We start from the raw sequence: 21,419 nt of genomic DNA on the forward strand, positions 1-21,419 counted from the left end.
TGCTGTGTCAGATCAGGAAGAAGGGGAGACAGGGAGAGAGGGAAGCACAGAGGCCCACACGGAGAAGGGGAAAGGACCTGTGTCGTTGGGTGTGACCCCCAGAGAGATGTGAGGGAGCATTTACTCTTCACCCTAGACGGTGAGAAGGGCCAAAGAGGAATGAGGCCTCCTCACACCAGGAAGTTTAGGATTAGGAGGTTGTTTAACAGAGAAACAACCTTAGGATTAGGAGGTTGCTTAACAGTGACAAAATTAGAAAAGAAATGTTTGCTTTGACTGCCTTCTGAAATTGACTTGGGAGAAAGCTTGGGTTGGCAAGTAGAATGTGCATTTGAACCTCAGAAGAGGAGATGAGTCTACGCTGGGAGCCTGAGGGTCCCAAGACGCTCCCCATCCTACCTGCCGGTGGCTCAAGCAAAGCACGCTGGACTGAAGCTCCTGGAATCCCATCCCTCTCTCTATACCTCGTCTACTAAATAGCTGTCCAGTCCCCTCCGCTGCTGGCCACCTTCCCCGTGGAGAGCTTTCCAAGACCAGCCACAATGGATGGCAGATCCGCTCTCATAGACTGACTTTCTTTTTTTTTTTTTTTGCGACGGAGTCTTGCTCTGTCGCCAGGCTGGAGTGCAGTGGTGCAATTCTCCTGCCTCAGTCTCCCGAGTAGCTGGGAGTACAGGTGCGCACCACCACGCCCGGCTAATTTTTGTATTTTTAGTAGAGATGGGGTTTCACCATGTTGGCCAGGACGGTCTTGATCTCTTGACCTTGTGACCCGCCTGCCTCCGCCTCCCAAAGTGCTGGGATTACAGGCGTGAGCCACCGCGCCCGGCCTGTTTTTCAAAAGGGCACTAATGAACAGTGCAAAGGACAGACGACACAGGAAGAGGCTGACAGTGAAGTCAGTGCTGCGTGCCACTCTGGAAGGCACGAGGCCACTCACCACAACCTGACATTAGTCACAACAGTCTTGGATGACAGGATCCAACCAGTGCTGAGATTTCAAATCAACAAATGAGCTGAACATGAGAAGACCAGCATGGGCATCAAATATAGGACAAAACGGAATTGATGTGCCATAAATAGGTGAAGTCAGCAGAAAATCTTACGTTAATGGTCACACGGATACAAAAGCAAACAAACAAAACCACATCGGCAGCAGACCCGAATCAAGGGGTGCCCCTAACTTGCAGAGACCAACAGCCATTTCCATGAATCTCCAGATATTTCGCAACAACCTCCCAGTGAAGGTTCTTCAGTGGAGAAGTTGTGTGGTGGGCAGGGGGTGTCTGTGGCCCTCAGGGCTCTGCCCAATCACACAGGGGAGCTGGGTTCTGGCTCTTCCCAAAGCTCTGGGCAACGCTGATGCACCATGGTCAAGATGCCATAACCCACCCAGAGGACACCACAGGAATGGCCAAGGCAAGTACTTTAGGTCACCACGAGGCATAAGCAAGGGCACAAGGAGGGGCAGCATGGCCACAGTCCAGGTACCCTGGGTCAGAACGTGAGATATCTGAAAGAAGGGTCAGAAGGCAGAGGGGTGTCCTGGGGGTGCATCTGGAAGGACCATGCTGTGCGTGAAGCTGCAGGAATGAAGAGCAGGGCCCAGCACAGGTACGCTGCTGGAGAGGTGGTTCTGATAGGCAGAGGCAGGAGGCGGCTAAGCCTTCCGGGGACAGAGATGGTGATGGACAGAGCGTCATCCGGAGAAGCCACCAGCAGCCAAAGGGTGCTCTGAGCCAGAAGCCAGAATTGTACCTGGGGATGACTTGGTCTTGTGACTAAAGAAGGGCCTGCACAGATCTGGGTCCCAGTATAGAGGGCGAGAGGCCTAGGGAGGCTGGCCATCCCCCAGGCAGACCAGCGCCAGGCACGGTGCCTGCGACCCAAGCCCCTCGCCGGACCATGGTGCTATCATTTGCAGTGGAGACCACAGGCTTCAAGTGAGCCAGGGACCGAGAACTCACACACACTCAGAGCCAGTGGAAACCCACAAAACGTAGCTCAGAAAAGCAGTGGTAAGAACCCTGGAGCACGGGATGCCACTTGCTGACAACTTGGTTTGACTTAGACGGCACATGATCAGTCAAAGCTCTGCAAGGCAAGGAGCCCCAGGCCAAGTGGCTGGTGAGAAAATGCCAGAAAGCAGGTCCGGCTGGCTTGCTGGAAGCTGCGCTTTGAGCAGAAGCTGGCCCTGCCTGTGGGCACCCCCAAGCCTGGCCCGTGGCGCACTCACCGTGGTCAAAGTCGATGTACTTGGTGATCTTGTGCCAGGTGCGGTAGTAGAAGTGGCGGACCTGCTCCTTGTTCTTCACCATGCTCGCTGGCTTGCCTTTCTTCTTGTACTTCAGCGCAATGTTGTTCTGAATCGCTTCAAAGTCTTTCCCATGCTGGAAAATAAATTCATGATAAATGTAGAGGGGTTAAAACAATGTAGCTTTCTGTGCAAGCTGGACCCTTTCCAAGGTTCCAGGAAAGGAGAAAGGAGGCAGGCTGTGGACGAACAAGCTGCCCTTCCCAGCTCTTATCTGTGTATGAACTTCAACTTCGATTCCCTAGAACCTTAGGTTTTAATCAGGATAAAGGAGCAATGGGACCAGGAACAGAAGGATCAGAGCACAGGGATACCAAAGAGGCAAGCACCCTAGACAGGAGAAACATAAAGCTCATCACTTGGACAAATGGCTTAATGGCTAGAGTTCTTCAGAGACCATGAAATGAGACACCTCCATGAAGAAAAGCTCTGGAAGAGAAGCAATGTAGTCGTTACGGCATCTTAAAGAACATATCGGAAACATCCTCACTGCTTTAATCCGACAAAAAATATTCCATATTCAAACAAGGACAGCAAACGTGAACATTTAGTAAGTGAACCGCACAGAATATACTGATTATACCTGGAGGCCAACCCTTCTTTAAATACTTCTGTGCAAAAGCTGCGTGTGACTTAGACTTTCAGAAAAGAACTTGTGTTCTACAGAACAGCCTCACCTCAGTGCTGCTTCAGGCACTGCCATAGAGAACTGAAGAACCGAGCATCTGATCATCTCATCAAAGTCAAGCTCCTAAGCACTGGCAGGGCTCAGCAGCAACCAGCACCCTCAGCGCCCAGGCCTTGGTTTCTAAATACCACTTTGCAAAGGGAAGCTGGGCTCCCAGGAGAAACAGCCGACTGCACAGCAGTGAGCAGCCACTGAGTCTGCAATGCCTGACGGCACCAGCACATGAGAATACACTGGTAGGCGATGGGGACGTGAGAAGAGGACATGGGAGCCAGCACGAGGCTCCCAGTGGCCAAATGGGGTACCAACGAAGTGAGAAAGCCAACAAATGCATGACGGATCATGACCCCCAGAAGAAAGCCAGCATCTGCCAGTCTACATGGTGCAGGTAACAGAGTAACTACACATGTGGGGGAGAAGACAGGGCTCCTCTTGGCACAGGACTCCCAGTCAGTAAACGTAGAAAGAATAAAGGAAACAGAAGGTCCTCACCGTGAGCAAACACCACAGTAACAACTGCTTCGGGGAAAAGGCAGCGATGGCTGCTGAAATCAGTGGGAGCAAAGAATGATGAGAAACACGGTATTTACACAGCCTCAAAGCCAAGCCACGACCCAGCCATGGTGAGACCTGGCGGAGGCCACCTGAGGGCAGCGACCAAGGCAAACACCACTGGGGCGGAGACAGAACACAATGGGCCGCCAACTGGATGCGCCAAGAGGGACACAGTATCACTGTTGTGGAATTCTTGATAGAAATGTGTAACACAGAATCATGAGGAAACGGCAGATCAACCCAAACTGACACAAGGGACATTCTACAAACCAACACGCTGTGAGTCTCCACAAGTGTTGAGGTCATCAAAGACAAAAAAAAAAAACCATGCAAACAAAAAACAAAAACCCAGGAGCTGTCCCAGGTTACAGGAGACAGAGGAGTTTGGGCAGCCAGGTATGGTGCAGCATTCTAGCCAGGCTGGACCTGAGTGGGACCCTAGTTACTCTGAATCCCGCCTGCAAAGGAGCAGGGAAGGCCGTGTCTGTGCTCATATCCTCACTGCGGCCGCCCTAACGCTGTGCAGGCAGGGTGGAAGGGAACTGCTTTGTGCTGTTTTTGCAACTTTTTAAAAGTCTGAAATGTTTCAAAATGAAAAGTTAAGGGAGCCAGGTAGTGGCTTGTGCCTGTAATCCCAGCACTTTGGGAGGCTGAGGCGAGAGAATTGCTTGAGCCCAGCAGTTTGAGACCAGTTTGGGCAACATAGTGAAACCCCATCTCCACAAGAAACTTAAAAATTAAGCCAGGCATGGTGGCACATGCCTGTAGTCCTAGCTACTTGGGAGGCCGAGGCGGGAGGATCATCACTTGAGCCCAGGAGGTCAAGGTTGTAGTGAGCTATGGCACCCCTGCACTCTAGCCTAGGTGACAAAGCAAGACTGACTCTCAAAAAAAGATGTTTTTTTTAATTAAAAACAAAAAACATGCTGATTAAGGGGTAGTAACTGGGGAGCGGGATCCTCAGGGAAATGGGAACCTGGGGACTGGCGGGGGCTGGCCCCCAACCCTGTCCATCTCAGAAGACTCTTGGCAACTGGGGGAGCGTGAGATGAGTTGGAGGGGCCGGAGGGGGGAGGCGGCACTGTGTTTGACACATTGACACATTTTAGGATCTGTAACTCCCAGCAACACAGGCTGGAGGTGAAGACAGAAGCTGCTGTGGGCTGGAGGGTGGGCCTGGAAGGCTGGCACCTCAGTTTGGGTGCAAAAATGAAATGAAAAATTAAAAACTTTAGAAAAAGTAAAACTTGTTCATTGTTTTCAAAAGGAATGGCAGGTAAAGCATAAAGAGGCGAAGCAGCATGAAGGGCTTTCCTGCAGGGTCCAGGCAGGCCCAGCCCTCCCCACACTCCCTGGGCCTTGGCGAGAACCATGATGAAGCAACTTGATGGCTTCTGCATGTCACTGCGGGGTCGTCTACTCAGAGGTTCCCTGAGAACCCGGGTTCCAGGCCTCCTGCTCGCCTGTTCTTAACCTCTGCGGCCTCCTAAAGTCCCAGGGCATCTGTGTTGCGCCTGCCGTGTGTCTCCAAGGCAGCAAGCCCCACCAGACTTCTTCTCATTCTCAGTGTGACAAGACTGCTCTGTCCTGAGTCAGGAACCAGATACACAGATGCTAACAGCAGTGAGAACAAAAGACAGGCAGGGCTGAAAGTCTGAGGAAGCCGTCTGGGGTGAAGAGACATCTGCAGTGTCCACAGAGCTGTAGAGATGCTAACAGGCTGAGGATGCCCCCGGCTGCCTGTGCAGACGGGGAAGGCGTAGGTGGGGACAGAGAAGGGGAGCACCACGAAGCACAGAGGCCAGAGCAGAGGCCGCAGTCATTGTGCAGACGGTGAGAAGGAAGCACAGGACGCTGGCTGTGTGGCTGTCAGGTAGGAAATCAAGAACTGTATGGCAAAAACAAGCACGGACAATGGACGGATATAAGCAGGAACAGGAACATGAAATGAAGTCCGGGCTGGGTCTGTGCAGACCTGCCACAGAAATGGAAGGGTATTCAGAGGAAGGAGGCCAGTGCCCTGCCACAGGTGAATGCCCTCCCTGCCACAGGGAGAAGTCTGGACGGGCTGTAACTGGACAGGCGCCAATCTGAGCATGCCCAGCACTGCCCAAAGTAGGGTGGGCAGGGGCACCACTCTCGCCTGAGGAGCAGCTGAAGCAGGAGAGAATTCAGTCCATGATCAGGAGTGACCAACTGAGGCCCAGTGACGGCCGTGGGGTCCCTGCATCCAGTCAGGCCCCAGCCAGCCTAGCTGCACCCCTCCCAGGGAGGCATCAAAAAGGCAGCAGTGGCCATGACAGCATGGCAGGAGCCGCACTTCTCAGAGCAGAGGCCTGTGCCCAGCCACCGTCACCCCACAGCTCCAGGGTTCAGTCACACCTGCCATTGGCCAGTCAGCCATACATCAAGACCCCACCAGAGGCCCACATTGTTTTGATGAGACTCACAATGCAGAAATAAAACGTGTTAGGCCACATGCAGTGGCTCATGCCTGTAATCCCAGCACTTTAGGAGGCTGAGGTGGGCGGATCACCTGAGGTCAGGAGTTCAAGACCAGCCTGACCAACATGGTGAAACTTGGTCTCTACTAAAAATACGAAAATTAGCTGGGCGTGGTGGCAGGTGCCTATGATCCCAGCTACTCGGGAGGCTGAAGCAAGAGAATCGCTTTAACCCGGGAGGCAGAGGTTGCAGCGAGCCGAGATCACGCCACTGCACTCCAGCCTGAGCAACAAAAACAAAACTCCGTCTCAAAAAAAACAAAAAACAAAAAGCAAACACGGTCCTCTCTCTTGCCCTCGCTCTTTCTCACATACATACTCAGATACAGAGAACCCACAGCAGAAAGCATTACATGATCAGAACAGCCAATTATTAATTATTATTACTAATTCAGGACTTCAGAACTCCTCAAAAAGCATCCGCCCGATAGAAAAACTCTAATGAGCACCTTAACCCAATGGGAAGGAAACGAACTAAACTGCTTGAATAAAGGTAAAGGGGGGTCATTAACAAGGAACTCTTCCTCTGCTACTTTTTTTTTTTTTTTTTGAGACGGAATCTCTCTGTCGCCCAGGCTGGAGTGCAGTGGCCGGATCTCAGCTCATTGCAAGCTCCGCCTCCCGGGTTTACGCCATTCTCCTGCCTCAGCCTCCCGAGTAGCTGAGACTACAGGTGCCCGCCACCTCGCCCGGCTAGTTTTTCGTATTTTTTAGTAGAGATGGGGTTTCACGGTGTTAGCCAGGATGGTCTTGATCTCCTGACCTCATGATCTGCCCGTCTCCGCCTCCCAAAGTGCTGGGATTACAGGCTTGAGCCACCACGCCCGGCCTCCTCTGCTACTTTTAATGGACAACCACATCTCCTGCTCCCGGGCACCCAGACCTTCTTACAGAGGCTACAGTCTTGCCAAGGAGGAAAGGCCACGCCACAGGAGTAATTGTTTCAGGCAAGAATCAGCAATGGTTGCTGATTCTGAAAACATTCCAGGAATCGCAGGTCCTCCAAGACCAACAAACAGCTTAAAGGCACGATTTGGGGCTAGAATCTATATACAAAAACAGCCTCCTTGCGGTGCTCTAGAATCTACACAAAAACAGCCTCCTTGCGGTGCTCTAGATCCTCAAAGGGAAGAAAAGGAACACACGAATGTGTTTAAATGACTTCATACCTACTGAAACGGGACTCATGCACACTACTCTTCGGACAATCAGAGTCAAGCCACACTGTCACGGCAGTCGGGTCCACCTGGCGTGGGCAGAACCTAACCTGAAGCCCAGGGCGGGAGCGACCCTGGCCACGGCATGCACCGTAGTCAAGTCTCACGCCCACGTTTATGGGTGTCTCCTTTTCTAATGCCTCTCTAAACACCTCATTCCAGAGCCTCCATTTCTTTCTTGAGCATTCTGCTCCCCAGGCTTGACAAGACTTCTCCATCACACCAATTAATTAGCTACTAAAAGAATAAGGCTCCTGGGAGGCCAAAGTGGGCAGACTGCCTAAGCTCAGGAGTTCGAGACCAGCCTGGGCAACAAGGTGAAACCCCATCTCTACTAAAATACAAAAAATTAGCGGGCATGGTGGCCTGTGCCTGTAGTCCCAGTTACTCAGGAGGCTGAGGCAGGAGAATTGGTTGAACCCAGGAGGTAGAAGTTGCAGTGAGCCAAGATCATATCGCTGCACTCCAGCCTGGGCAACGGAGTGAGACTCCGTCTCCCCAAAAAAAGGACAAGGCTCACTGATCATGAACCTACTTCTAATATTGTATGCCAAAGAAGCAGTCTAAAGTATGAAACGTGCACACAGATGTTTACCACAGAGTAAACATCACTTGCAACAACAGAATCTGGAAGGATCTCAGTCGTCCTTAACCACACAGGAATGGCCAAGCAGAGCAGTGGCTGGCCAGGGCCTCGAGGGCCACCCTGTCCGGTGTAGCTCTTCAACTCTGCACTGCGGTGGCAGCAGCCGCAGACAGTTCATCCACCCTGGCCATGGCTGTGCCCCAACACGATGTTTTTACAAAAGCAAACAGTGAGCACACAGGCAAGGAGAACATTTACAGGCGTTAAAAAAAATACAGAGCAAAAGAACTATGAAACACCATGAATAATGCAAGCAATGGTAATTAAAAAGTATGCTCACAATAATGACAAGGATTTAGAAAACAATAATACAGGTGAAACTGGCCAGCAGGGAGCACGGGCATTCACTGGGCAGTGGGGTCAGAGAGTGACTTCTCTCTATTTTTAGGACTTTCCATTGTGTCTCAAGTCAGCGGCAACATCTCGTGAGGTTTCTCAGCTACGCTGGCCCCCGAGGCAAGCACTCCCTTGTGCCTCCCCTCAGAGGCCGTCCCTCCTAAACCAGCCCACTCAGCACAAAGGGAAGGCCCTGAGACAAGAGGGCCTTCAGTCAAGAACATCTCTGAGAGACAAGCGGTGAGAATATCCAAAAGGAAATGAAGGAAACACACAAAAACACCTCCTCACAGACACCTCACCAGTAATAGCTTCTAAAATCTCAGTGAGGAGATAAAATGGCCAAGGTCAGTGGGCAGGGCCTGGAGCCCACACCAGCCTCGGCCACTGCAGGGGTCCCCCAGGAACCTGCGTTCTAGAATCTAACAGCAGAGAGGAAGCACAGGGAACGGACGGCAGGGCTCTGAGAGGGATGCCCAGGCTGCCTGGCCGTGCCTCTACAGCCTACTCACCTCGTACAGCCCCTCGAAGAAGGTGTTCTTGTCCTCTGTGCTCCACGACTCCCACTGCCGCCGGACCTTTTTGCCTTCTTCCTTCTCGCCACCAGAAGACCCTAAGTTCCGGGAGGAGGAGCGCGAGCCCCCTGCAGGGGCCGCAGGGGCAACCCCAGACACATTTCCAGACGATGATCCACCACCTTCAGCTCCTTGGAGAGAAAGCACCGTACAGTGATCTGTTCCCGAAAGCTGGCGGGCCGGGCAGGACAGAGGGCCAGAGGGAGGGAAGGGCCCACTGCCCTGAAGTCCCACTCCACACTCCTCAACTGAGGACACTGGCAGACAGCACCCAGGACCCACGGCGCCCGCGAGGCTGCTCAGGACTGCCAGGATCTTTACCTGGCCAAATGACCCTCAAATGCTTTTACAGTTAGAAAAGGAGCACGATTCTAGGTGAAACCGTGTACCAGCACAACACTGCCGCTTAAGACACCCTGTCCACAGTGCAGACAGAGATCTCTTCCATCTGCAGAATGAAGCCTCACGTCACATTTCGTGCATGTTTCTTTTGCAAATGAGGTTTTTGGCTGAAATATTCTTACTATCTTTTCAAAAAAGTAGGTTGAGATTCAAGCTCAAGAAAACATTTAAACGTGTACAACACCACCTTCTTTTAGATTAAATCAGTGCTTCGGAATACGAACCATTTAATGCCTAAGAATCTTTAGTCTTAAAACTCCTTATCCTCAATCAATGCCCACCAACAAAATGTACTGTTCTCAGAATGACCTGGTAACCTTGCAAATCCTACTACAACATCAGTCCCCAATCTCATGCCGAGTCCTCTGAGACCAGGCAAGGAGGGAAAAGCCCAAGACGACCCCAAGGAGGTTTCAATCCCCAGCTGTGAACTGAGAACCCCGGCCAGACTCCGCCGAGACCACGGGCAGAGATGTGGCAGGAGTCAAAGACCGCAGATGAAAACTTTTCATGGCCTGACACACTCCTCCCACCCATCTCAGTTCCTCCTTGCACTGGGAGCGGGAACTGTCAGGGTATCCCTGTGATAACCAGGGTTCTCTTTATATGGAACTGCAGGACCACAAAAAGTTGGGAAACCTTCAAACTCTGAAACAAAAACGTTTAAAAATCAAAAGCCAGCTGGGCGCGGTGGCTCACTCCTGTAATCCCAGCACTTTGGGAGGCTAAGGTGGGTGGATCACTCGAGGTCAAAAGTTCGAGACCAGCATCCCCAGCATGATGAAACCCCATTTCCACTAAAAATATAAAAATTAGCCAGGCGTGGCCAGGTGCAGTAGCTCACGCCTATCATCCCAGCACTGTGGGAGGCTGAGGTGGGTGGATTACGAGGTCAAGAGATCGAGACCACAGCAAGACTGTGTCTTAAAAAAAAAAAAAAAAAAAAAAATTAGCCAAGTGTGGTGGCGCGCCTGTAGTCCTAGCTACTTGGGAGGCTGAGGCAGGAGAATTGCTTGAACCCAGGTAGTGGAGGTTGCAGCAGACCAAGACTACACCACTGTGCTCCAGCCTGGATGGCAGAGCGAGACCCTGTCTCCAAAAAAAAAAAAAGGGAAAAGCCAAGCAAACGTAGATTATTGTAAAAATGCTTTCCTAATGAGATAACCACAGGCTCTTCCGTCCAGATCCGCTTCCGGGTCGACCCGGAAGGGGGCTGTGCCTGGGCAGCCACATGCAGGCTGGAGGCTCAGTGCCTCACCCGGTGGTGGTCTGTCTTCAAATTTGGAGGCGGAGGTTGCAGTGAGCAGAGATCGCACCACTGCACACCAGCCTGGGCGACAGAGTGAAACTCAGGATAAAAACAACAAAAAAAAGAGCTTAAAAGAGAAAAAAACCTCAGCCTCTCAGTCGCACCAGCCCCATTTCTGGTAGTCAACGTCCGCATGCGGCCATCATTGCAGAGAGAGCTACCAGACGGTGCTGCACCTGAATGTCCAGTATTCACAGCCCACTGGCGTGGAATAAACAATGCGTTCCAAGTGTGTCCCGCCCAGCCAGCTTTCCGGCTGCTCCATTCCCATCCTGCACAGACAACAGAAACAAAACTCAGGTATGCAAACGCTCTGCGCTACAAACTAGGTTAATCAAACGCCTGACATGTTATCTGGCCCTGCTCATTTCTCACCAAACCTGGACTTAATCAACCTGGTGCTTCCCCAGAACCTGGGGCTTTCGCAGATGATGGACAGGTTCAGATGCCATTGGAAACATGACTCTTCAGTACAGGAGCGTGGATTCCTCACGTGGAGTCACTTCTGCAAGGACTGCCTGTCCACCTCTGCACCACCCACAACAAAGGCTTGCAGAGCCATTTTCAGGTTCCTAAGAAACACTCGCCAAACTATCTTTTTCCAAGACCACAATTTGCTAACTTGCTCTGCCATTACATATCAGGTTTATTTTTGCTAACCCATGTTGACATTAGGTATATTTGAAAAAATAACAGACATAAATTTCCTAAAATTCCATAATCCAGATGTCTTGCTAAATCCTACTGGATCACAGCACTGGTGATCCAAGACAAGGAGAGTGAAACAGTAAATGCTAACAGAATGGAGTGTCTGAGCTGGACGGGTTCTCAGAGGTAGAGAGGAGGCAAAGGCACACAGAAGTGAAAAGAAGGCACAACAGTAAAGGCAGCTCTGACGAGGCTGGTAAAACAGCACCCATTCCTCAGAGGAGCAGGCCACCTCCCAGCAGCCCGAGGCAGGTGCGAGGTGCTCACCCTTTCCTTCTGATGTTTTAAAAATGACACATTCTCAGTAGAGAAAAATAAAGCAAGATGTACATCCAGAAAAGAAGGCAGGCCTGAGGTTGGGAGTTCAAGACAAGGCTGGACAACATGGTGAAACCCTGTCTCTACTAAAAACACAAAAATTAACTGGGCGTGGTGGTGGGCGCCTATAATCCCAGCTACTTTGGGAGGCCGAGGCCGGTGGATCACTTGAGGTCAGGAATTTGAGATCAGCCTGGCCAATATGGTGAAACCCCGTCTCTACTAAATATACAAAATTAGCCCCGTGTGGTGGCGTGCACCTGTAGTCCCAGCTACTCCGGAGGCTGAGACAGAAGAATCACTTGAAATCGGGAGGCAGAGGTTGCAATGAGCCGAGATCGAGCCACTGTACTCCAGCCTGGGTGGCAGAGATTGTCTCAAAAAAAACAAAGCAGATTGCCAGGCGTGGTGGCACACACCTGTAGTCCCAGCTACTTGGATGGCTGAGGCAGGAAGACTGCTTAAGTCCATGAGTTCAAGACCAGCCTGGGCCACACAGGGAGACCTTGTCTCTACAAAACAAAACAGACAAAAAACTCCCAAAAAACACGACAAGAAAGCAAATCGCCCCAAGTACATTATTCTAGACTTGGAATGCTTTTTTGGTTGTTGTTGGACAAGGAGTCTTGCTCTGTCACCCAGGCTGGAGTGCAGTGGTTCAATCTTCGCTTACTGCAACCTCTGCCTCCCAGGCAGTCAATTCTGGCACCTTAGCCTCTCAAGTAGCCAAGATTATGGGCACACACCACCACACCTGGCTAATTTTTTGTATTTTAGTAGAGATGGGGTTTCACCGTGTTGCTCAGGCTGATCACGAACTCCTGAGCTCAGACAATCCACCGGCCCTGGCCTCCCAAAGTGCTAGGGTTACAGGCATGGGCCACTGCGCCTGGCCTAAACTTGGAATGCTTTTTAAAAAAGAATCACAGACTTCAAAGCAGAAATGGACGGTGGCCTCTGGTTTACCCCTAAAATTTCAGATGCAGAAGCGGCTTCACTGCTTGACCTCGGCTCACTCAGTGACTACAGCTCAAGCGAAATGAAAATAGAAAGTGAGACCAGAGACACCTGGTGGAATACAACAATGGCAACTTGGGCAAGGCCACCCTCAGCTCAGAGAAATTCAGATGAAAACAAAAGGTGATGACTGAAGGAGAAGACAGAGAAGCAACAAGAAAAATGAGAGGAGAAAGGCAAGAGATGGAAAGAGAAAACGACGTAAACAAAACTAGGTGGGCTTCTCTGGGTGCAGGACACCCAGCGAAAAGCAGAAGGCCAAAGCCAGGTCCATCTGTGACTGTTGTTGAGACCACAGAGGCTGAGCATGGTCTGCACAACGAGGAGAACCATCGAGAAGCCTGCAGGAAGTGGGGTGCAAAAGCAGGATCCCCAACAGTGTGCTCTTTGACAGCAAGAGCCGTGTGGGACTCTCCCACGCCCAGGCCTGGTCCCAGGCCTCACACATGGCAAGTGCTCAGTGATAGCACAGGGTCCCATGGAGCCCAGATAAAGGGCCTCCCCATGCTCCCTCTGCCCCTGGGCAGCCCCAGACAGCACATCCCAGGCTGCTGGGACCCAGGTTCTCCCAAACGGAACCCGCCTTCCTGTTTAGTCCACGTCAGTACCACAGTTCTCCAGAGGCCACACTGCTACCTAATTTCCCCTTCCCATCTGCACTGCGTACTTCTCAAGCCAGCTCTGTGCTGCCCAAGTAGACAATTTCAACAGCCTCTTCTCGGGGCTCCCAAACCCCAGCACCTGCCGAAGCCTGCTGTGCAGAGTGTGCAGTGAGGGCACAGCCATGTGGCCCCAGCGCACTCTCCCAGCTGCTGACCCCTCTACCTAGCTCCAGACAGGCCCTATCACCTGCTCTTTGCAACACGTCCTCTTCCCCATCACATGTCCTAGGTTGGCCTGGAATGCCACCACCTGTACCCCTTCATATCACCTTAAGAACAATTATCCATATCTTTCAACTGGGGAAGCTGAAGCACGGGCTGAGTAGGTCACCCACAAAGCCACACAGCTGCTCAGTGCCCAGCAGGCCTGGAAGTAACAGAACCTGCATTTAAATGGCGCCTTTAAAATGCATTCAAATGCCCTGTTTCTTCTGTCCTCGCAATGTCCTGTCCTCACAATGTGTAGCTATCTCCATCTTACAAATGGGGAAACTTTCACAAGTTATTAATAGCAATATGTCATTTAAAAAAAAATGAAACGGGGAAACTGAGGCTTTAAAAGCCCCAAAGTCAGTAGTCAGCAAGAACCCAGCAACCTTCTCACTCGAAATCCAGGCGTTTCCCATGTCGTGCCGTCAGAACAGCTCTGAAAGCCAAGCAGCACACACTGTCCTGTCACAGAGCTGGAGGATCAGGGTCGTGGTGCGGGGGACACCGACCTCAAAGTCCCTCCCTCAGTCTGGAAAAGGCGAGGATTAAATGACTTACCCAAAGGCACGCAGCTAATAGACAGCCAGAGCTGGGCCTTTGGAAGATGTCTGTCTCTGGATGTCAGAGGTCAGACGCAAAAGCCCAGTGACACCCTGTCGTCGTCTCTAACATCAATTCACTGTCCTGGAGCACTCTTTCTGTGGTTTGGTGAACTTCCTTCCGAGGGTTAGGAACAGTAAAATCAAGAGTGACGGAAGACCCACTAACTGCGAGGAAGTCAGTGACTGGTCTGGAGGTGAGGGGACTGCAGTGAACACACACGTCTCCCCCATGCTTCACTCATTCTCAGCTAGAAAGGCACTGGCGACACCGCTCGTGGAAGGGCATCTCCAGACTGGACCACGCCCCAACCCCAGCACAGGGACACGTCCTCATGGCCTACGTCTGCAGCATAAGAGCGCAGGGACCCTTCCCAGGAGGCCACGGATGGCGCAGAAACTGCAGAGGTCCGACGCATCCACCTGCAAGTCTCCTGAGGCATTCTGTGCCTCTCCTAACACAGGGCATTGCATCAGATGCTGGTGCTGGCAGCTCCGGTCTTGGAGCCGGAGTTGTGGCTGAAGGCTTTGTGGACACCATCTCCACCAAGGTCACACGGCAGGATCCTTCAAGCAAGCCAAGTTGCAGGCAAGGTGTCATCTCAGATGAGTCCTGAGCCTCCCCTACCCACCCTATCGTCATGCATGCGCAGTGCTCTCACTCCATCCTATACGACAGGCAGTCAGTGAGCAAACGGGGACCCCTCCCGACCTCACATCATCCCATCAATCTAAAGATCTGGTCCACACTCCAGGCGTGCCTGCAAGAGCCCTGGTCAAGGTCGCCCGACTCTGAGATGTTCTCTTTCAGGTTCTGAAGCTGACCTGAAACCTGATGGTCTCCACAACACCCCCTGGGAGTCACTCACACCGTCCCCCTCTCTGCTGGGACTCCCACCCTCAATGCCTGCAAAGCTCAGCGTCCTCCTGCAAGCTCCGACCAGTACCGTCTCCTTGAAGATTCTCCCCTTCCACAAATATTTGAGAGAAACACAACAATAACTCCACTGTTTCTATAAAAGCGTATGCCCTCTTCATCAAACACCAGAAGATTTCTAATTGTATCCTATAAGTATTTCACGATATCCCAACGAAACCGCAAACTCCTGGAACGTCTCATCTTTTCCGCGTCTCTAACGCGGTTCTTTAGTGTTAAAAATGCTGCTGTGCCAGGCGCGGTGGCTCACGCCTGAAATCCCAGCACTCCGGGAGGCCAAGGCGGGCAGATTGCCTGAGCTCAGGAGTTCGAGACCAGCCTGGGCAACATGGTGAAACCCCGTCTCTACTAAAATACAAAAAATTAGCCCGGCGTAGCAGCGAGCGCCTGCAGTCCCAGCTCCTCAGGAGACTGAGACAGGAGAATTGCTTGAACCTGGGAGGCGGAGATTGCAGTGAGTCGAGCTCGCACAACTGTACTCAAGCCCAGGCGACAGAATGAGACTCCGTCTCAAAAACAAAACAAAAACAAAACCCCGCTGCTGTTACCAATGTGACAAAGAGCTTCTACACACCACTTTATACAACAATGTTAATTTTCACATTTCTGATTTAGATATCTGGAAGCATCTCCCTGTTACCTCGATATCCTTATACAACCCAAAATAAAACACACAAATGAAAATCGAAAGGTCTACTTCATTAGACAACTTCACAACTACAGACACCACAGAAACTAGTTTTAATATCAAAAGTATATAGGTATTTGAAAAGCAGCTCAGCCTTCAAACCATGTTTAAATGTTGCCTTACCTACTTTATCTTTTTTAGTTTTGTTTTGGTTTTGAAAGAGGGTCTTGCTGTGTCACCCAGGCTGGAGTGCAATGTCCACAGCTCCCTGCAGCCTCCAACTAGCAGCCTCAGGTGATCCCCCCACCTCATACTCCTGAGCAGCTGGGACTACAAGTACAATCTTTTATAAGACGTCTCTTTGAAATATCTAGAAACTACAATCAGTACACAGATTATACAAAATATAAATTAGAGCAAATTGTGCACAGTTGTTTACCGATTCCTACACACAAATGACTGTCACTTCAGACTACACTACCCTATTTTGGAGATGGTGCATTTCCCCATCCATGATGGAACTGCAGTTCTTCGGAGTGAGTGAGGGGGGCTAAAATAAGCAGAGGCTCTGTGTCCCCACCCCGTGTTCTCTCATCCCATCTGCCCCAGCAGAGCACCAGCATTCCTGGACTTCTACTCGCCCCACAGGTAGGCCCCTTACCCCGCCAGCCTGTGCAGCCTCCTCCTGCAGTCCTGTAATCTTGAAGCTGCATGCATTTTTCATGGCAGAAACACCAGGTGCCTGTTAAACACCTTATGGCTTAAGGCAGGTGTTTATTTTTATTTTTATTTATTATTTATTTTGAGACGGAGGCTCGCCCTTGCTGCCCAGGCTGGAGTGCAACAGCGCAATCTTGGCTGACTGCAACCTCCGCCTCCTGGGTTCAAGCAATTCGGAGGCAGGTGTTTATTTTATCCCAAAGATGGACCAGTTTGCCCAGGGCCAGCCGGACCACGAACTGGCCAAACAGGGAAAGGTATTAGGACCCTGTCATGTGACCGACGTCTTTCAGATGATTTCTGCGGCTCTGAGCCAAAATCTCCCGTGCGTCCCAGGGTCACGTGGGTGGTGTAGCAGAGCTGCAGGAATGTCTGTTTTGGGATTTCTGGCCTGCAGCTTACCTTCTGCTTAGGTTGAGCACGTGACTTAAACAATCTACTTCAGGTTCTGCACTCATCTAAAAGCAAAATTACAGAGATGCAAGATGCCTGGCACACAGGCACTAAATCACAGCTACCAACCCTTTATCAATGCAAAAAAATTTAAATTTGAAATTGTACTAGAAAAAAAAGCATTTTGCATTGGAGCCAATAAACAGTCTCTTCTTACAGAGAAAGAAAACACACTCGCATGCACGGAAGTCAAGCAAGGAAAGACTTTCCTTTACTCCACAAGTCCTTCCTTCCAGATTCACTGTGAGAGTCTCCGGCCCACTGAGATTGAAACTGGCAAGGGCAGTAAGTCATCAACCAAAGGAACTGCCAGTGATTGAGTTACGTATTCCTTAGGCATAATCGAAGTTACATCATTTCCAAGTGAAAAATTGAAAAATGAAGTATTGATCGTTTCCTCACTGACAGATGCTCACCACTCCAGATGCAGATTTCTCCAGAATGTAAGAGGATTCTCCCCTGAGCATTGCTCTGAAGGTGAGCTAAAGAGTGTTGCGTGGCAACTGCCACCACCCGGCCTTCTTTTCTGACGGGTAATGGAAGTGACGACTGAGCAGAGGTCTCTCCAAAGACTGGTGTCAGAGGCTGTCCTGGGCAGTGAAGTGCCTCCCAAGGCACCGAGGAACCTGAAAGCAGAGAGCAGCGGACAGGCAGCCTTCCTTCCTGGGAAGCTCCGAGGCAGACAGTGGCCAAGAAGTTCTGAGATGCAAAGGAGACCCACTTCCTACTCCTCTCCCAAAAGCCACCATTACAGCTTAGTTTATTATTTGCTTAAAGATATATTTGCGGCCGGGCGCGGTGGCTCAAGCCTGTAATCTCAGCACTTTGGGAAGCCAAGACCGGCGGATCACAAAGTCAGGAGATCAAGACCATCCTGGCTAACACGGTGAAACCCCGTCTCTACTAAAAAATACAAAAAACTAGTCGGGCGAGGTGGCGGGCCCCTGTAGTCCAAGCTACTGGGGAGGCTGAGGCAGGAGGAGAATGGCGTAAACCCGGGAGGTGGAACTTGCAGTGAGCTGAGATCCGGCCACTGCACTTCAGCCTGGGCAACAGAGCGAGACTCTGCCCCCCCCAAAAAAAAAAAAAGATATATTTGCTTGTGGCCAGGTGCAGTGGCTCATGCCCGTAATCCCAGCACTTTGGGAGGCCCAGGCGGGCGGATCACGAGGTCAGGAGCTCGAGACCATCCTGGCTATCACCGTGAAACCCCGTCTCAACTAAAAGTACAAAAAAAAAAAAAAAAAAATTGGCCAGGCATGGTGGTGGGCACCTGTAGTCCCGGCTACTTGGGAGGCTGAGGCAGGAGAATGTTATGAACCTAGGAGGCAGAGCTTGCAGTGAGCTGAGATCACGTCTCTGTACTCCAGCCTGGGCCACAGAGCGAGACTCCATCTCAAAAAAAAAAAAAAAGAGATTATTTGCTTGCTAAAGTGGGATAATGGATATATCAGGAGGAGAACAAATTCTAATAAATTTGCATTTTATTAATATTAAAACATAATGAAAAGTCCCACGCTTCTCCAAGCCACACAACGGGACAAGAAGCAGAGAAAGAAGTGCCAGCGACCTGAGCGTGAGCCAAGCTCAGGAAACGTTCTGCACTTTAGCAAGCCGCTCTCAACCATACAAACAAAAGCAAGCCTCCCCTCATCCCAACTGCCAAAACTCTACCTGATCACTAACTCTCAGCAGCACTTCACTTATTCATACTAGTAGCCACGGACACGTCTGAGAGTGCTTTCACACCGACGCGCCATTTCATTTTAGCAGCTGCACTTCAAGGGGCTGAAGCAGCTGCTCTCGTTCCTTGTCTCACAGGTGAGCACACCCGACAGAGAAGCATCTCCAAGAGGGTGAAGGGGCAGAGCAAGGTTGAAGACCGGGCCATGGGGGACGAATGCCGGCTGGACTCGAGGTCCAGGGCTTCTGAACCACGAACAACAAACCTTTGAAGGAACCATGGAGCTTACGTGAGCTTAGACATACCTGTAACTAGCAATAAAAAACTAGTAACAAGCAAAGCCACTCATGTTTGCCAAATTGATCAGCAACTTTCACACCAAAATAAATTTATATGAGGCAAGTTTTAAATTCTGAAACGTGCTAAGTTACCTTATATTTACATCTCTAAATAAGTATACTTATGTCAGAATTCTTTACCAATGTGTAAGGCCATGATTCCAGAGGCCGGCCTTCTTTGGTTGAGAATGAGGCAGGAGAAGTGGGCTCAATGAAACACACTTGGCACACATCTCCAAAGCAGGTTCTCCATTAGTTCCTAATATATTTCCTTTCCAAAACTACCAGGACCACTCAGAATTTAAATGAACATTTCCCAAGGAAGGAAGTGAAAGATTTTTTTTTCACGTGAAACTCACTGGAAGTTGATGTTATATTTGCTATTTATACAAAGTGCTGCACATGTGGTCGGAAACAAAAGGAATCAAAGAGCCATTCACCTGTGTAAGGAAAAGCACAAGGCTGAAATAGAAACAAAAGCAGACAACAATGAAGTACTGGCACATGGAGAACAAAACTAACATGTCGTTTTCTTACTATCTTGGTAGAGACCCCAGCTAAGTAGCAACATTCGCCATCACCTCAGAATACAAGGGCGAACACTACAAACTGTTGCTTGTTCACGTCCATCGTTTTCACCACTCTTTCCTTTCTTTGGCACAGAAGTAAACTCCAGTTGCAACTCAAAGGGCCCCATCTCTATGCCCTTCCTACTTTCAAGCCAGGAGCTCTTGAAGAAGAGGACAGTGAGTCCAAGTCAGACCCCAATGATCCTTTCTCCGCTTCTTACCCATCTTCCCCCAATGAGTTTCAAAAGCCTGCTCCTTTGGTGCATTGCCACCGCCTGATGTCTGGGAAAGAGACACAGCAGGTACTTTTTTCTCTTCCCCTTTCCCAAATATTGTCCGCTGTTTGAAACAGACAACCATAGAAAACCATCAGTGATCCTTTGGGAAGGAAACAGCTTTAAGGGATATCTTCACTCCCCCCAAGAAAGGATATTCACTGCCTCTTCAAAGAGTTTAAATATAGAAAGTCGCAGCCTCTTCGAAGGAGAGAGGGGACACATGCCCGATAAGTGCCACCCAAAGTGAGGGCCTCAGTGCAGGCCGCGGGATGGGTGAGCTAGGGTGGAGCCCGGCTGGGGCGATGGGTTCCTCTCCCCCGCGGCACACCCCGGAGAGGGGCTGGGGTCTCCCAAGGGGACGGGTCGCCCTACCTTTTCCGCGGGGCCCCGAACCACCGGCGTTGCCGCTCCCCAGGGCGCTCGGAGGGTCCTTCCTGGGCCTCTTGCTCTGCGGCCGCACGCTGGACCGGAGGAAGTGGTGCTGGTCCTGGGGGCTGCCTTGCGGCGGGGAAGACGCCTGCGGCGCGCCGGGGGGCGCGGGGGCGCCGTCGGCGCCGGCCCGGGGGGTCTTCTCGTCCCTCTTTGTGCCGCTGCTCTCCTCGGCCGCGTCTGCGCCGCCGGCCCCTTCTCCTTCCAGGGACTCCTCATCGGCCGCCCGCTTGCCCAGCTTCTTGAGCCCGTCCTCCCCGCTGCCGCCGTCGCCCAACTTCACTGTCATCCTGCGGCCGGGAGAGGGGAGGCGGCCGGTGAGGCGGGCGCAGGCCGGGAAGTTTAGCGGCCCCGACGCGCTCTCAACATGGCCGCCGTTGTTTGTTCCAAATCCCCTCTCGGCGGCTCGGCCCGGCCCGCCCGAGCCCGCCCGAGCCCGCCGCGGCCCCTGCCGCCCCCACGCCGCCGCCCCCGGCTCTGCCCACCGGCCCGGGACCCTGCCGGGCCTCCCCGGACGCCCCCTGGCCGAGGCCCGCGTCCAGACGCCCAGGCCGGCGGCGGGAGGGCGCGACAGCTCGGCGGACCCTGCCCGGCCCCGGCCCCGGCCCTTGGGGCTATGGGACCCCCGGAGCGGGCGCGAGTCCGGGCACGGCTGCGGGTCCGGGCCGCCGCGCCGCCCGCAGTCACCTACCCGGCGGGGCCGCGGCTCATGGCCTGGCCCTAAGCGCCGGCCTCGCTCCCTGCGCCGCCTCGGCCGGCCGGACCGCAGCCCCAGCCCTAGCCCCTCGTCCCACCCCCTCCCCGCCCCCCGAAAGGCGCGGGGCTCCCGGGCCCCGCGCACCTGCCCCGCGCGCTGGTCCCCAGGGTTGGCCCTAGAGGAGGGCGGAGGAGGCCGGATCCACCCTGGGACGGGAGAAGCGCGGGCTCGCCTGCCCGCACGGGGAACTCCATGGTGGCCCAATGCCGCCGGCCCGCCTGCTTATTTTAAAACACACGTAAAGAATAATCAGCTCCGGGTCTCTGGGAATCTTCTTCCCAGGGTGGGAGATGGGAGCTGCTGCGAGGATGGACCAGTCAAAAATGCTTTTGCAACAAAGGAGCCTGTTGCATGGAACAGGTTGGAACCACCCGGGAAAGTGACAGCCCAGTTATGTCCGGGTCCAAGGGCAAGAAGCGGTAGAAGACATGGGTGTGAAAACTCTTGGCAGCAATTAATAAAATTATTACGTTAACTTTGCTACCCACTGCCCTGTAAAATGTCAACAACAAAATGCAGTGACTAAAAATGCTGCAGCCCAGAAAGCGGAGCCATTCAAAAATAAA

General features: G+C 52.0%; 2 protein-coding genes across 10 annotated transcripts in view; both read right to left on the minus strand.

The window, feature by feature from the left end:
- Positions 1-21,419, minus strand: part of JPT2 (Jupiter microtubule associated homolog 2) — a 179,718-nt gene that overhangs the window by 65,552 nt on the left and 92,747 nt on the right. The gene's annotated exons all lie outside the window — the stretch shown is intronic.
- Positions 1-21,419, minus strand: part of CRAMP1 (cramped chromatin regulator homolog 1) — a 65,890-nt gene that overhangs the window by 43,454 nt on the left and 1,017 nt on the right. For 7 of the 9 annotated variants that reach the window (XM_050774196.1, XM_050774195.1, XM_050774194.1 and 4 more), the window contains exons 1-4: positions 20,788-20,856; positions 20,040-20,386; positions 8,773-8,966; positions 2,237-2,390 (exon numbers count right to left, since the gene is read on the minus strand). In XM_050774196.1, the coding sequence (XP_050630153.1) occupies positions 2,237-2,390; positions 8,773-8,966; positions 20,040-20,386; positions 20,788-20,807 (715 nt within the window). In that variant the 5' untranslated portion in view covers positions 20,808-20,856. The other 2 variants (XM_050774193.1, XM_050774197.1) reach the window with 2 other exon arrangements.

The sequence above is a fragment of the Macaca thibetana genome, chromosome 20 (genome assembly GCF_024542745.1).
Source record: "Macaca thibetana thibetana isolate TM-01 chromosome 20, ASM2454274v1, whole genome shotgun sequence".
Classification (NCBI taxonomy): Eukaryota; Metazoa; Chordata; class Mammalia; order Primates; family Cercopithecidae; genus Macaca; species Macaca thibetana.